Source organism: Schistocerca cancellata, chromosome 3 (assembly GCF_023864275.1).
Source record: "Schistocerca cancellata isolate TAMUIC-IGC-003103 chromosome 3, iqSchCanc2.1, whole genome shotgun sequence".
Classification (NCBI taxonomy): Eukaryota; Metazoa; Arthropoda; class Insecta; order Orthoptera; family Acrididae; genus Schistocerca; species Schistocerca cancellata.
In genome coordinates, this window is record NC_064628.1 from 799,321,660 (window position 1) to 799,338,035 (window position 16,376).

General features: G+C 38.0%; 1 protein-coding gene across 1 annotated transcript; it reads left to right on the plus strand.

Annotated features, from left to right (window-relative positions):
• Positions 1-602: 602 nt before the first annotated feature.
• On the plus strand, positions 603-15,731 carry LOC126175861 (probable dimethyladenosine transferase). Its single transcript, XM_049922872.1, has 6 exons — positions 603-800; positions 12,525-12,711; positions 12,826-13,129; positions 13,228-13,449; positions 15,225-15,331; positions 15,441-15,731. The coding sequence occupies exons 1-6, from the start codon at positions 743-745 to the stop codon at positions 15,481-15,483; spliced, it is 921 nt and encodes a 306-aa protein (XP_049778829.1). The 5' UTR covers positions 603-742; the 3' UTR covers positions 15,484-15,731.
• The last annotated feature ends 645 nt before the right edge of the window (positions 15,732-16,376 follow it).

The following is a 16,376-nucleotide window of genomic DNA, read 5'->3' on the forward strand; positions in this document are numbered from 1 at the left end:
GGTGCATGTCAGTCAGTCGCACTGACCACTCAACTATGGGGTTGGACCTAGTTCTCACAGCTACAGCCCGAAGTGCATATGATGCCACAGCGAGATAAATAGCACAAGAAGACATAAAAATCTAAAAGTAATGGTGGCCCTTGAACTTCCTTAAAGAACTGAATCACTTTTTAATATGAACAAGTGGTCAGCTGTAGGCCTATCTAAGTGTGTAACTGAATAAATATAACAATTACAACTTGAATTCAAATTTAAGAATATATGCCCTAAGATGTATGTATGTGAACGCCAAATGTTACCTTGTTATAATTGCTTATCCTTTTAACTTATGTTGACTAAAAAGTATGTATGTTTGAAGCCTAAAAAGAAAAATATTAAATAACCCAGCTTCTCTGATTTACTGTTGTGTTCTATACTGTTCATTTCTGCAGTTCCAAATGAGAGGAATCCAATTTTGTTTCCATGGTATCAGTAAGGATCCACAGCCGCCTCTAATGCAGGCGGCTGTGGACGAGCACATTCTTCGATTTATTCGTTCCATAGGAGAGTGAATAGTATATCTTTGATTGGGACTTATGTCTTTGAAGTATTCTGTTGCTAAAGTCTTTGGCGACAAACACTGTTTACAGTGGTGTGGTGTGCATTTGTTTATGTTGTGTATAATGTTTCACGTGCCGAGGTGACCAGCCGTGATTGCGAAGCATAAATTTTATGCAACGAAGTTAGCTTAAAACCAAGCGCAATGCCGAAGATAAAGGCAGAGAAGAAGACAAGACAGCATCAGCTGGTTGCCAAACAGGGTAAGGCATTCCATAATTTGGATGAGGGATCGACGTTTTAAGTACTGAGTTAGAACAACTGTCAGTTTTGTGAGTAGTGTAATGTGCGTGTTGTACACATACCTAACGATCTCTGCTTTTGCGGGTCTTTATCTGAGAGTGTGTTTGTGTATTTTCGGTCGAACTATTTCGCTAGTGTTCTTTTCTATAACGTGACGTGTTTTTGAGTTGTCCAGTATCTATGAGAAAGGCATTACAAGGCTTCGACACGTCTGTAATATTCCATGGCATCAACTGTATGACATTATCTTAAGATTTATAACGTTGCCATATTAATGATGCCGTCAGTCAATCTGTGCAGTAACGCGTTGTTAATTATTCCCAGGCTTGGTTTGGAAGCTGTGTGTATCAGATTAACACATAATCGTATGATAAAAAAAGAGTATCCGTTAGACTTTTTCCCTCATTCATCACTGAATAGTAAAGTATGCTCTTAGGGTAGTGCTTGCTGGCAAAAGACTATGTAGAATAGAAGCAGTTTTTATGAGGACTACCGTCGTTGAAGTTACAGTAATTAGCATCATTTATTATTATTGCCATTCTTGCAAACTAATTTAAGCAAACAAAAAAACACATTCATAAATGTATACGAATATTCGACTTATTTTTTAGTCAGGTAGCCTGTCTAATATAAGCATTTTGATGCATATTACGCATGCCTGTCATGTGTAAACTACAAAACGTGCAGGGAGTTGGCCATTATGTAACTTCTACTGGTATATTGTTATCCAGAATCGGACACACAGCATTTTTAAAAGTTGATTATGACTTAGGTTTTTCAGTATATTAGCATCTGCATTTCTGTAGTTTTTTGCCCCTCACTGTTTGTCAGGTTCATGTTAGTGCTCACTTACAGAGTTCTCATCCTAGATGGTGTTTATTAATCTGGAATGCTTATGGTCTTTAATAACATGAAAAATTGAGAAGATTCGGATAAGATCTAAGTGAATTGTCATGAGTTTAGTTGAGACAAGGACAGCACATAAATATGCAGCACATTCAGTGTGATACACAACAAAAAACACATATCTAAATTACAGACAGAATTACTCTTGCAATTCTGATACAAGATATTACAAGATGATGTGAAAAAAATATTCCCTCCTACATACGTATTATCCAGCTGTGACATACCTCATACCCATCACTGCACTGGGATGAAGTCATGCTGACCCATCTCCCAATTGGACACAACCCATTAACTGATTGCTTCATACCCCAATTAGAGGTCTCCCCAGTCTGTGATGCCTCTGGTGTACAAATCAGTGTACACCTCATTTTACCTGAGTATATGTCATATTTTGATGAGAATTGGAAGCAAATGTAATTTGCCCTCTGTTTTAACTATTGACATTTATGAAAAGCTACTGTGTCAGGACTGGGTTAAGCCTTTAGGCTATAGGTTTTAGCGGGCACAACCAGCCCCACTCATTTGCTGTACTGTTTTATTTCTGTTCTACTGAATTGTTCTTTTTATCGCAAATTTTAGAGAGCAGGTGTGTGTGTGTGTGTGTGTGTGTGTGTGAGAGAGAGATAGAGAGAGAGAGAGAGAGAGAGACTGGTTTGATGCAGCTCTCCATGCTACATCCTTCTGAATCTGTTTAGTGTATTCATCTCTTGGTCTCCTTCTACCATTTTTACCCTCCACGCTGCCCTCCAATACTAAATTGGTGATCCCTTGATGCCTCATTAGAATTCTTCTGTAGCACCACATTTCGAAAGCTCCTGTTCTCTTCTCGCATAAACTATTTATTGTCCATGTTTCACTGCCATACACGGCTACACTCCATAGAAATACTTTCAGAAAAATTCCTGACACTTAATTGTATACTCGGTGTGGATCGACAGAAGCGTCCAATCCCACGCGTCGGCTTTGACCCGTGACGTAAGGGTGTTGTCGTGTGTGACGTCATGACGGCGCGGAGTTTGGTTTGAGTGTGGCTGTCTCCAGTTCTGTTTTATCTTATTTTATTTACTTTTCTGATCTGTTCGTTCTATCTCGTGAGATTTTTTTTTTTTTAATTTAAAAACGCTTATTACTTATTTTAATTATCTTTTCCTCCAATTTCTGTTTTAGTTTATTATATTTATCTTTCTGATCTGTTCATTCTATCCCGTGAGATTTTTTTTAAAAAAGACAAAAAACACTAATCAGCTACTGAAGCATCTTTATCTTCTATGGGTTGCAGGGGTTACGACCCCTGGGGAGGTGGGTGGGTATTCATGCATGGCTGTCTTCACATACACGTTGTAGCTACGCAAGGCGTCTAAATTTGTTTATATTTAGTTTGCCCCACCCAAAACACCCCATTTCCCGCGCTTGTCCTGTTACTGTCATTAGGCTTCTTGTGGAAAGTGTGTGTGTTTGTTTTTGTTTCCGCCATATTTGTGACGTCATGGGTCAAAGCAGACGGGCGGGATCAGACGCTTCCGGGGGCCTCTCTACTTTGACTATCATCAGTTATTTTGCTCCCCAAATAGAAAAACTCATTTACTACTTTAAGCGTCTCATTTCCTAATCTAATTCCCTCAGCATCACTCGATTTAATTAAACTACATTCCATTATCCTTGTTTTGCATTTGTTGATGTTCATCTTATATCCTCCTTGCAACACACTGTCCATTCCGTTCAATTGCTCTTCCAAGTCCTTTGCTGTCTCTGACAGAATTACAATGTCATTGGCAAACCTCAAAGTTTTTATTTCTCCTCCATGGATTTTAATTCCTACTCCGAATTTTTCTTTTATTTTCTTTACTGCTTGCTCAATATACAGATTGAATAACATTGAGGATAGGCTACAACCCTATCTCATTCCCTTCCCAACCACTGCTTCCCTTTCATGCCTCTCGACTTTTATAACTGCCATCCGGTTTCTGTACAAATTGTAAATAGCCTTTTGCTCCCTGTATTTTATCCCTGCCACCTTCAGAATTTGAAAGACAGTATTCCAGTCAACATTGTCAAAAGCTTTCTCTAAGTCTACAAATGCTAGAAACATAGGTTTGCCTTTCCTTAATTTATTTTCTAAGATAAGTTTTGGGGTCAGTATTGCCTCATGTGTTCCAACATTTCTACGGAATCCAAACTGATCTTCCCCGAGGTCAGTTTCTACCAGTTTTTCCATTCGTCTGTAAAGAATTCGTGTTAGTGGCTTATTAAACTGATTGTTTGGTAATTTTCACATCTGTCAACACCTACTTACTTTGGGATTGGAATTATTATATTCTTCTTGAAGTATGAGGGTATATCGCCTGTCTTATACATCTTGCTCACCAGATGGTAAGAGTTTTGTCAGGGCTGTCTCTCCCAAGGCTATCAGTAGTTCTAATGGAATGTTGTCTACTCCCAGGGCCTTGTTTCGACTTAGGTCTTTCCTTGTTTCGACTTAGTTCTTTCAGTGCTCTGTCAAACTCCTCACGCAGTATCATATCTCCCATTTCATCTTCATCCACATCCTCTTCCATATCCATAATATTGTCCTCAAGAACATCGTCCTGGTATAGACCCTCTATATACTCCTTCCACCTTTCTGCTTTCCCATCTTTGCTTGGAACTGTGTTTCCATCTGTACTCTTGCTATTCATACAAGTGGTTCTCCTTTCGCCAAAGGTCTCTTTAATTTTCCTGTAGGCAGTATCTATCTTACCCCTAGTGATATACGGCTCTGCATCCTTACATTTGTCCTCTAGCTTTCCCCACTTAGCCATTTTGCACTTCCTATTGATCTCGTTTTGAGACGTTTATATTCCTTTTTCCCTGCTTGATTTACTGCATTTTTGTATTTTCTCTTTTCATCAATTAAATTCACTATCACTTCTGTTACTCAAGGATTTCTATTAGCCCTCGTCTTTTTACCTACTTGATTCTCTGCTGCCTTCACCATTTCATCTCTCAAAGCTGCCCATTCTTCTTCTACTGTATTTCTTTCCCCCATTCTTGTCAATCGTTCCCTAATGCTCTCCCTGAAACTCTCTACAACATCTGGTTCTGTCAGTTTATCCAGGTCCCATCGCCTTAAATTCCCACCTATTTGCAGTTCCTTCAGTTTTAATCTACAGTTCATAACCAATAGATTGTGGTCAGAGTCCACATCTGCCTCTGGAAATGTCTTACAATTTAAAACCTGGTTCCTAAATCTCTGTCTTACCATTATATAATCTATCTGATACCTTCCAATATCTCCAGGCTTCTTCCATGTATACAACCTTCTTTCATGATTCTTGAACTAAGTGTTAGCTATGATTAAGTTATGCTCTGTTCAGAATTCTACCAGGTGGCTTCTTCTTTCATTCCTTATCCCCGTTCCATATTCACCTACTACGTTTCCTTCTCTTCCTTTTCCTACTATCGAATTACAGTCACCCGTGACTATTAAATTTTCATCTCCCTTCACTATCTGAATAATTTCTTTTATCTCATCATACATGTCATCAATCTCTACATCATCTGCAGAGTTAGTTGGCATATAAACTTGTACTACTGTTGTAGGCGTGGGCTTCGTGTCTATCTTGGCCACAATAATACGTTCACTATGCTGTTTGCAGTAGCTTACCCGCACTCCTATTTTTTATTCATTATTACACCTACTCCTGCGTTACCCCTATTTGATTTTGTATTTATAATCCTGTATTCACCTGACCAGAAGTCTTATTCCTCCTCCCACCGAACTTCACTAATTCCCACTATATCTAACTTTAACCTATCCATTTCCCTTTTTAGATTTTCTAACCTACCTGCCCAATTAAAGGGTCTGACATTCCACGCTCCAGTCCGTAGAACACCAGTTTTCTTTCTCTTCAGAACAACGTCCTCCTGAGTAGTCCCCGCCCGGAGATCCGAATGGGGAACTATTTTACCTCCGGAGTATTTTACCCAAGAGGACGCCATCATCATTTAACCATACAGTAGAGCTGCATGCCCTCGGGAAAAATTGCGGCTGTAGTTTCCCCTTGCTTTCAGCTGTTCGCAGTACCAGCACAGCAAGGCTGTTTTGGTTAGTGTTGGAGGGCCAGATCAGTCAATCATCCAGACTGTTGCCACTGCAACTACTCAAAAGGCTGCTGCCCCTCTTCGGGAACCACATGTTTGTCTGGCCTCTCAACAGATATCCCTCCCACCTACGGTATGGCTATTTGTATCGCTGAGGCACGCAAGCCTCCCCACCATCAGCAAGGTTCATGGGGGTGGCACACAATAGTATAATGACTAAATCATCTCATCACTCCTCCTACAAATGCCCCATTTATCTCATTCATTATAATTTATGTTAAAATTAAGTAAGTGCGGCCTTATGTGGGGCATATTAAATATAATTTCCCTATTAATCGTCCAAGAACTGAGTAGCATTGATGATGGAGGGATGAGTATAATTGATACTGGTTTGGAATGTTTTTCATTACATAATGTACACTGACATGCATAATTTAAATGTAGATTACATATTTGGTAGTTGTCACCTCTGCATCTATGTTACAGAAATGGGCTGGGTTGATTTCAGTTAAGCTGTATTGTTTGTTATCTACTTCAGAACCAAAATTTTACCAGAAGTAAAATGAGGCTGTGATTGCAAGTCCCTTAATCTCGATTCAGTTGTTAAGCAGAACACAGCATATTATTGTTACAGAAGTTTTTGTTTTAATTACACACTCATACATTTTAAGCAAAATTGAAAGTTGGGATTCCACCCATGGATTTGTCCCTTGAGGCCACGAATATGGCACACACTCCTGTTTGTATTTCAGATGTGACCAAGATGTCACTCATTACGCCTGTGAACAAACAGAAATAACACATGTAATGTTTAATTCCACCAATAGAATCAAACTAACAGGACAACTGTGGGAAGTAGGACAATTTTGTTGGAGACAAACTAAATATATGACAGTAAGACTCATACCACCATTCCAAAACAGATATTAACCCACAATTTAAGCACACAAAATTCTGAACATTAACACAGCTTTTAAAAAAAGACATTTGTATCATAAATTCTGCTTGGCCTATACAGTTCAAACAAAGACCAAAGTACTAGTAACCCACACACAACTCGAAAATCCACCATCTCAAATTTCACTTGACCTACATAGCTCCAACAAAGCCCTCAATACCAGGAACCTCCAAACAATTTGAAAACCTAGTATCACAAATTTCAGTTGACCTGTATTGTTCACACGAAGCCTGCAGTTCCAAAAACGAAATGCACACACATCATCAAATCTGTTATTGAAACCTTCACTTACCCTATCTGTCTAAAACAAAGTCCACAGTAAAAAAAAAAAGAAACTCACTCTTGTAACTAATACCAAAATCGGAACTTAACCAACAATGATAAATCAATATTCACAATACCTAATAACCACAATCCACCACACTTGTGGGACACTAAAGAAACAAATCCTGAAATTCATGAAAATTAGCATCATTTCCAGTTTCAATAAACATAAACAACTATCTACATAAACATGCATACCATACATATTACAGTACAAAGCAAATAAAGTCACAAAAACAGTTATCAGCCATAACCACCATCCCATAAATCTAGGTGCCCCCCCCCCCCCCCCCCCGCCCATACACACACACAAAATCATGTGCAGTTGGTCTAAATAACTGTAGGAACTTGATCGCAGATAACATAACGTCACCCATTGCGGCAAGCAATGGCCCACTTATAAATTTCTGCATTGTATCCGTAACTAAGAGAAAAATAATATTGAGTCCCTCACAATAATAAATATGTGGTACACATTCCAAACACAAACATGAATCTATCAGCCACAATAGCTAAAATCGTAGTAACTCACTATCAATCCAACACTGACTCTTCCATTAACAACCTGACACACTCAGCTTACAATGTTTAATGTCTCACTAACATATCTAACAAACAACTTTGAAACATAAACATTGAACACAAGCAGGTGTCACCAAACACCACACAACACACCATCTACAAACATAGTTTCATCACAGTCAAAGCAAACTTGTGGATTTGAAGTTTTGGTAGACCATAAATTTGTACACACCCACAAAAGTAGTTCAGACAACTGCGTAATTCCACTGTGCTAGATTGTGCAATGTACAGTAGGGGTGACATTCACTTCTTTAATCCTGTTTTAGCTTTTTATGGATTCCCTGAATCATTTCATGTGAATGCTGGCAAAGATCAGCAACTTTATTTAAAATAGCTAATTTTCTTCTCAAATGGTTGCAGGGATTCACAAGCTTGCTAACACTATCTCCATCCTGTCCCACCCAGCCATCATAGACCCAGAAAACTGCCTACCCTATGATGTGTAATTGCAGTCTACAGTGCCAGTGAACTTGAATTGATAGTCATTTGTATCATCGGTAACAGTACAGTATTTTTGTTAGTAGCTAGTTTCGTAATGAAAAATGATGCAGACTGTAAATTGAAAGTAATAACAAAGAACATGGAAACAGAGCAGCTGAGTGACATTTTGGCCGTCCTCCAACAGAAAAAAAAACCATTTGGGATTGCTGGAGTAGTAAAGAAGAATTGGAAAAAAAATGAGGAAGACTAAATGTGCAAGTAGAGGACTGAGTGCAAAGTGGCCCAAACTAGAAGATAACATATTGAAATGGATTCAAGAACACTGTCGAAATGGCATTGGAATTAATACAAAAAGTGATTCAAATACACGCTCGTAAGCTAGTGCTACGGTGAGGCTTAAGAGACTTTAAGGGTATACTTTGCTGGTGCTACAGATTTATGAAGCATCGTGGACTTAGCATGCAAACCAAAACCAAAATATCTCAGAAAATGCTGCAAGAGTATGAAGAGAAAATACTATCTTTCCATTGTTTTATTATTTAACATCAAAACAAAAACAGTGTTGAACTAAGCCAGGTAAGGAATGTGGATGCAACTACTGATATTTGATGTGTCGATTAACAGAACTGTTGCTTTGAAAAGTGCTAAAATTGTAGCTATAAAAACAAGTGGACATGATAAATGCACTACACTGTTAGCCTTTCATGCTGCACTGATGGTACTAAACTCAATCTGATGATCATTTCCAAATGCACAATGCCAAAACCACTCAGCTAAGCGGGCGGACTGAGGAATGGAACAAATGGATGATGGGTGAAACCCAACATGAATTCACACTGAAGGAAGCTTTAAAATTACCTATAGTCAAACAAGTGTACGAGTGGATAAAACAGTCGTGGTCTAGAGTGAGGGATGACATTATTGTTAAACCTTTAGAGAAGTGCAGCATAGGCAATGCTCTCGATGCCAGTGAAGACCATATTATCGATGAAGAGGGCAACTATGACAATGGAGAGTAAGAGAAAGAAAAAAGTTCAAATGATGAATTTCAGGGATTTTAAAGATCAGTTCGATTTTATAACCTAAGTTTTTTCCCCTTTTTTCCTGTCTTTGCAGTATAGTAATAAAAATGGTAAAAATGTTATTCTTTAAAAAAAAATGCTTAAAATTTAAGATGTGTCTTATAGTCCGTAGTGTCTTATAGCCTGTAAAATACTGTACATATAGCTCTATGTGATGGTCTGTGCAGTAGATTCATAGAAAAATAAATGTTATTTGCTGTGAAAATAACAACATTCCCTTTAAGTATTAACCTTTAATTGTGAAATTTGGTAATAGAAATCATTGCTTAAAGTGTGAAATTTAGTAGCCAAAAGCTACAGACTGGTGCATTTCATATGATATGAATTGTATTATTGTTTAAGTAAACTGCCCTAGTGTTTAAGGTACTGGACTTCTGGGAATGGTGGTTTCCCTAAACCACCTCAGGCTAATGCTGTGGTGATTCATTAAAGACAATTAATTTTATCTAAATGTACTTGGGCTTCATATGTAAGGACCCTCGGAAGAAGCATTAAATTTTTATTGTAAGATGTGTGTCTATTCAGATTAGGTACAGAATTAGTTATTGTTTCATTCTGAAGCTCTAACAGCCTCTGTGTTGGCAGAGTAGATTATGAGAAACCATGTCTGGCCTATTATGCAAGCTACTGTTCATTTTAATTCTCAAGCATATTTCAGTACCATTGTATCATAATCAGTGGGTACTTTACTCTGTTCTGTAAAATAAAGAAATGTTTACGATTACAGTTAGCCGAAGGGATAAGCAGGACATATGCGTTAGTATGTTCTGCAGAAATGATTAGCATTTGAACCATGTCGGCGTACTGGTTCAGGTTAACATCGATTTCGTGGTGAAACACCAGTTACCAGTAAAATGTGTCTGTGGCTGCGTCATCGCTATAAACCAAAGGTAATGGATCAGTGTGATTTGAGCAGACATGCAGGATGCATTACAGACGTATGCGTAATTGTACCTTCAAATCAGCGAGTTTGAAAGAGGGCATCTTATTGACATGAGAGAATGTGATGCAGCTACCCGGGAAATTGCTGCGTGTGTGGGATGAAGTGTTTCAGCAGCACAACAGGTATTTGCAGAGTGGCTCACGAAAGGCCGTAGAACACTATGAGTTGGGTCAGATTGTACAACCCAGACTCCTCCCCCCTTCCCCCCCCTCCCCCCCCCCCCCCCCCCCCATTCAAGAAAATCGACACCTCATCCAAATGGCATTGCAGGACAGATCTGCATCCTCCTCAGCTCTGGAACATCAGTGGAATAGTGTAACACATCATACACTATCAGAGGTAACAGTCCATTGCTGTTTATTATGGCATGGATTACGTCCGCGTCATCCAGTTGTCTGCCTACCTTTGATGAATTTGCGGAAGCATGGAAGTATGCTAGATGGCAATGGTATATGGAATAATGTTACTGGGGACAGGAATGGCATCAGATAGTGTTTTTGGGTGAATCCAGGTTCTGTTTGAAAATGATGGCCACATTTTGGTTCGCCGCAGACGGGGGGAATGGCATCACAGTGACAGTATTCGCACAAGACATGCAGTGCCAACTCAAGGCCTTATGATGTGGGGTACTATTGGGTACAATCACATATCACAATTGGTGTATGTTCAGGGCACTGTGACTAGTGTGACCTATGTGAACGACATCCTGCGACCTGTAGTCATATCCTTTCAGCACAACACCCTAGATGTCATTTTTCAGCCAGACAGTGCACAGCCACATGTTGCTGCCTGAACAAATGCCTTCCTGGTGTCATGATGTCAGTCTTTTGCCCTGGCCCACTAGGTTGCCAGACTTGTTATCAATCGAAAATATGTGAAATATGTTGAAACGACGGGTGCAGCTTTGTAATCCAGTGCCAACCACCACAAGTGAACTTTGGAACCAGATGAATGCAGCATGGGTGGTTATACTGCAGGACACCATTCATGCCTTATACTTGTTGATACCATCATACGTGGAATAAGTTTCTCAGGGCCCATGGTGGATCCTGTGCCTACTAGGCAACGGGATACGTGCTGACCTGAGGTGACTGAAATGCTAGTGATTTCTCAGAACATACTAAAGTACATGTCTCCGAATGTGGACGTCCTGTCTGTAGTCATTCAAGGTGTTCTGTTTTTTGTGAACATGTGTGTATGTATGTTATGATTATTACCTTGTTTTTCTAGAATGTTAGGTTCTTTTAGGACCTTCTTTATATTATGGCAAGCTATACATAGTGTCCCAGTAGGAATGGCCAATATCCTGGTATGTGACATGACATAAACACTCATTTGAAAAAATAAATAAATAAATAAAATAAAAAAAAATTTCATATGGACATATCCCTATTCTGAATGGTTTCTGATATAGAATATATTTAATGTACATTTGTTTTTAGGGTAGTAACACGCATGTATGTGTCTTACTGTAATCACTAGATTGCTCATGGTAGTACAATTAACTGGCCGCAGTTATCACCAAACCTCAAGCCTTTAGATGTTTGTTTATGGGGTTGGGTGAAGTCTGAGGTGAGCTAATGAAAGGTGAATCCACAATCTGGAGTGCTTGTTGTATCCCTGAATACCAACACTCTGTACAACAATGCAAATGAGATCTTATACAACCTTAAATTCTAGAAAATAAGTTAATAATCAAAACAGACGTAAAATGCTTTTAAACTTAATTTTGACTCTAAGAATCATGTAAAATATATTTACATTTTGCAGAACTTAATAAAAGTACTGACTGATGATAAGTCGGCTGAAACACGTTAGAAGATTAAACTGAACAGTTGCTTGCATAATTGGTGGATCCAAATTCCTGTAATTTAATCTGCAAACACAGATGCTGTTAGAGTTTCAGAACCAAACAGTGATTAATTCTGTACTATAATTTGAAGAATGACTCATGTTGCAATAAAATTTAATGCTTCTTCAGAAGTGTAAATTTAATATTAATGTCACTTCTTAACTTTAGTTCATTGTTAGGACATGAGCTGCCCAGAATCTCCACCACCACCACCTTTCCCTCCTAATACCTTTCTCTTGCCAAATAACAAACACATTGTAACTCTTCAGGCTTTCCCTGCGATCTAATGACATCTTGGGTTGTCGGGTGTTCTGCCGGATTCTCAGGTCGCACCTGATGAAGGTCACGAGCTACGTGACCGAAATATTGTGCAAGTACGACGCTGATATCCGGCAGATCACCCGACAACCCAAGATGTCATTAACAAACACATTTGTTATATTTCTTATACCCCCTTTCACACAGAAGAAAAATACGTTAAATGGATGAATAATGATATTTTCTTTCTTTCAGGAATTCTATTCAACAAAGAATTTGGTCAACATATTTTGAAGAATCCTTTGATAATTCAAAGTATGATTGAAAAAGCTGCTCTACGACCTACTGATGTAGTGCTAGAAATTGGTCCAGGTACTGGAAATATGACTGTCAAACTTCTTGAAAGGGCTAAAAAAGTTATAGCCTGTGAAATAGATACACGGTAAGAGGAACTTCGTAATTATTCTACAAATTAAATGAAAATGCATTGCCGTATTAAAATTTACTTTAGCCATTTGATAAAGAAGGATATGTAATGTAATGTTCTTGTTTTCAGTTTAGTTGCTGAACTGCAAAAAAGGGTACAAGGTACACCAATGCAATCTAAACTGCATATATTGATTGGTGATGTTCTAAAGTCAGACTTGCCATTCTTTGACTTGTGTGTGGCAAATATCCCATATCAGATCTCGTCACGTCTAGTTTTCAAGCTCCTTTTACACAGGCCGTTCTTCCGTTGTGCAGTAATTATGTTCCAACGAGAATTTGCTCAAAGGCTTGTTGCAAAACCTGGTGATAAACTGTACTGTAGATTGTCCATTAACACTCAGCTCTTAGCAAGAGTGGATATGCTATTGAAGGTTTGTGTTCAAGACAGAATTGTCTCACCATTTTATCATTGCAGAATCTAGTTCACACCCGTTTTTGAAAACAGTGTACCAAATAATATGTTTTGCAGGTAGGGAAGAACAATTTCAAGCCACCTCCAAAGGTGGAATCAAGTGTAGTTCGAATAGAGCCTAGAAATCCTCCGCCTCCCATCAATTTTACAGAGTGGGATGGGCTTACAAGAATTGCCTTCACAAGAAAGAATAAAACATTGGGCTCAGCATTTAAACAGTCATCAGTTCTTGCTGCACTTGAAAAGAATTACAAGATTCACTGTTCATTACACAACATAGTAAGTATCCCTGTTACTTCTAATATGCAGCCACCAGTTTTAGACTAACAACATGTTAAATTCGAGGAAAAATAATTAAGACTGTGGAATATAAATAGGAGTCTTCATTTGAATGCATGATGTTGAGAATTATAGCTCTATATTGTTTAAAGTGCAAATAAAGGTGGTGACAGCTAAAGGATAGTAAAAGATCACAATGAAAAGTTCTTTGTGTGGCAATGAAATACTATTTTTTAGTTAAATGTGCCTTTATTTTTGTGACATATGCCCCTTTTAGGCCAAAAATGTCCAACATTTTTGTGGTAATTAGATTGTGTTCCTGAAGTGTGATTCTGGAAGGTATGCAATAATGTCTTTATTAGACCAAAACATTCTCTGTCTCCACATTTGGCTAACAAGAGAGATAAGGCAGTGGCAAGACACTGGATTTATGTATGTGATAATAGTAATTTAGATCTCCATCTGCCCATCTTTTCTATGGTTTCCACAAGTCACTTAATGCAAGTTTCAGGATGGTTCCTTTGAAAGAGCATGAATGTTTATGTTCCTCAATTTGAGCTTGTGCTTTATATCTAATGACCACGTTATCAATAGGACATCTAACCAAAATCTTTCTTCTTTTTTAGCTATAGGCTTTTTTAGCTGTCGGAATAAGTGCCTGGTATAGGAAGAGAGATCTGTAAATTACAGTTATGTTCCAAGTATTTGTACCTCAGATACCTCAATTTTAATGTTGCCATAGCTCCTTTCAGTGCCCTGATGAAAGGAAGTATTTTTCTTTTGCTCTTCAGCATTTCCTTGTGTGTCTTTTTCACTCTGTGGATCCAGAAGACACATGTGGTATTCACTAGTTATTGATTTAAGCCAGTCATTTTTGACTTCCATAAATTTCTGGTAATAGCCTTTGTGACAGATGAGGTGGACTTACCCTTTTTGGTGCTGAATATCCACCTACTGCTTTGATTGTTGTTTCAATTCTATAATAAACTGGTGGGCTCATATCCCCAGTAACAAATCACCACACAAAATAAGTTAGCCTTTTTCTTTCTTTCAGCTAGTATTCAACATATATGTGCCTGCGTCTTGCACGAAGCTCATCATTCATATATTTTGAATAGGAACTATGCTGAAATGTGCTTACATTAACTGTTGTAAATTAAGAATTTGATTCCTTATAAACCTTCACCAACTTTGATGCCGTTAGGTTGGTGGTAAGCTGTTCAAGACCCAACATTGCTCTGTGGTATTTCAGTTTATCCATGTTGCTACCTTTAAGAGCTGTGTGACAGACCTGTTCTGCATATCAAGTTGGCACTTGAAACTTTTTCATGGAGGTACTCCAAAAGTTCGTAGAACAGTGCTGCCCTGGGTAGAACTTGTCTGTCGTATTGCATGGAAAGGGTTTATCCATCTGCAGTGAATCACTTCATGTCGCTATTATGCACTCAGCATTGAAATAAGTTACCAGTCTTCTGCACTGAGGAAGCTTGTATGGCAAAAGCCAAAGTAATTTGCGTCCAGTTTAAAACTTTTTTTTTTTCTTGATCTGTCAAAATAAAGCTTCCAGTTTATTCATCTTCCATTTGTTACTCCTGTGTGCACAGCTCCGTGCTCTCATCAAGTGTGTGCTCTCATCACACGTAAATAGAAAAATATGACTTCCATAACAAAATAGTAAACCATTGTTAATGTTACAAACATGTTGTGGCTTTAGAGTTTCTTAGATTTATGTGCAAACCAAATTTTAAAACTAATATCACTTGCAATAATTTCAGACACTTCCAGATAAGTTTGACATTAAAGTGAAGATTGATGATATCCTCAAGCAAAATGATTTTGAAACAAAGAGAGCCCGAACCATGGATATTGATGACTTCATGAAGTAAGCATCTTGATATAATGTTCTGTCTGCAGAGCCTCTTTATGTCGATAATTTTACAGTGGAACATTGCATATTTCTTTGTGTCTTATAAATTACGTCCATTTTCCAGGCTCTTGCACGCATTCAATGTGGAAGGTGTACATTTTTCGTAGCAGTGAAATTTTTATATATACATGGGACAGTTGTCACCTGTATCACTCCTCAATGAAGTACACTTGTGGACACAGTGGCGTCTTCTTGCGTATGGTGCAGTGGACTTGGAAACATCATTTAATATTTCTGAGTATATAATTATGTTTGTTATTAAGAGCACACATTGTGAGAACTTAAAACTGAGCTCTTTATGCCCAGTTTGTTGCTGCAGGTATCCAGTTGTCTAATAAAAAAGGAAAGAACACTATTTGGTTCCAGAAATGCATGACCTGTAAAGTTAGTTCTAATGTTTTTTCCTTGTGTCAGCATTTGTCTAGTGCGTGGTATGAAGTCTCCTCCAAAACAGATTAATTCACATTGTAGGAAACAAAACTTTGAAGATATAAAAAGGTAAAAGATAAGGTTTCGAAGCAATGTTGTTATTCAAGTATTTTGTATAGTTAAGCAGAGAAAGTCTTTTTCAAGTGAACTTGTTCCAAAAATTTGTAGGGAGCTGCACAAGAAATACACACTTCATCACATAAATACAACACTTCGAAGTGATCTTCATAAAAGAACACCTGAAGCAGTAAGTAGAATAAGAAGTATCAGTAATCGGCTAACAAAACACTGATACATAATGCGTATATAAGCACAGAATGCTGTGTTTCTCCCTTGCTACCAGTGTCTTACCAATATAATTAGTTCATAGTTACTAAATTTAGTAAAACAGATTTCATTTGTTGGGATATGGTAAGCATGGTCTTGCATTGTAGCATGATACATAACTTAGTATCGAATTATGGAATTGATATAGGGACTATAAAACACAGATTCAATTAACAGGAATAAATATTTTTTCTTCCTAGGTTCAAAATATGTACAAATTAGAAGCTGATAGTTATTAGTAACT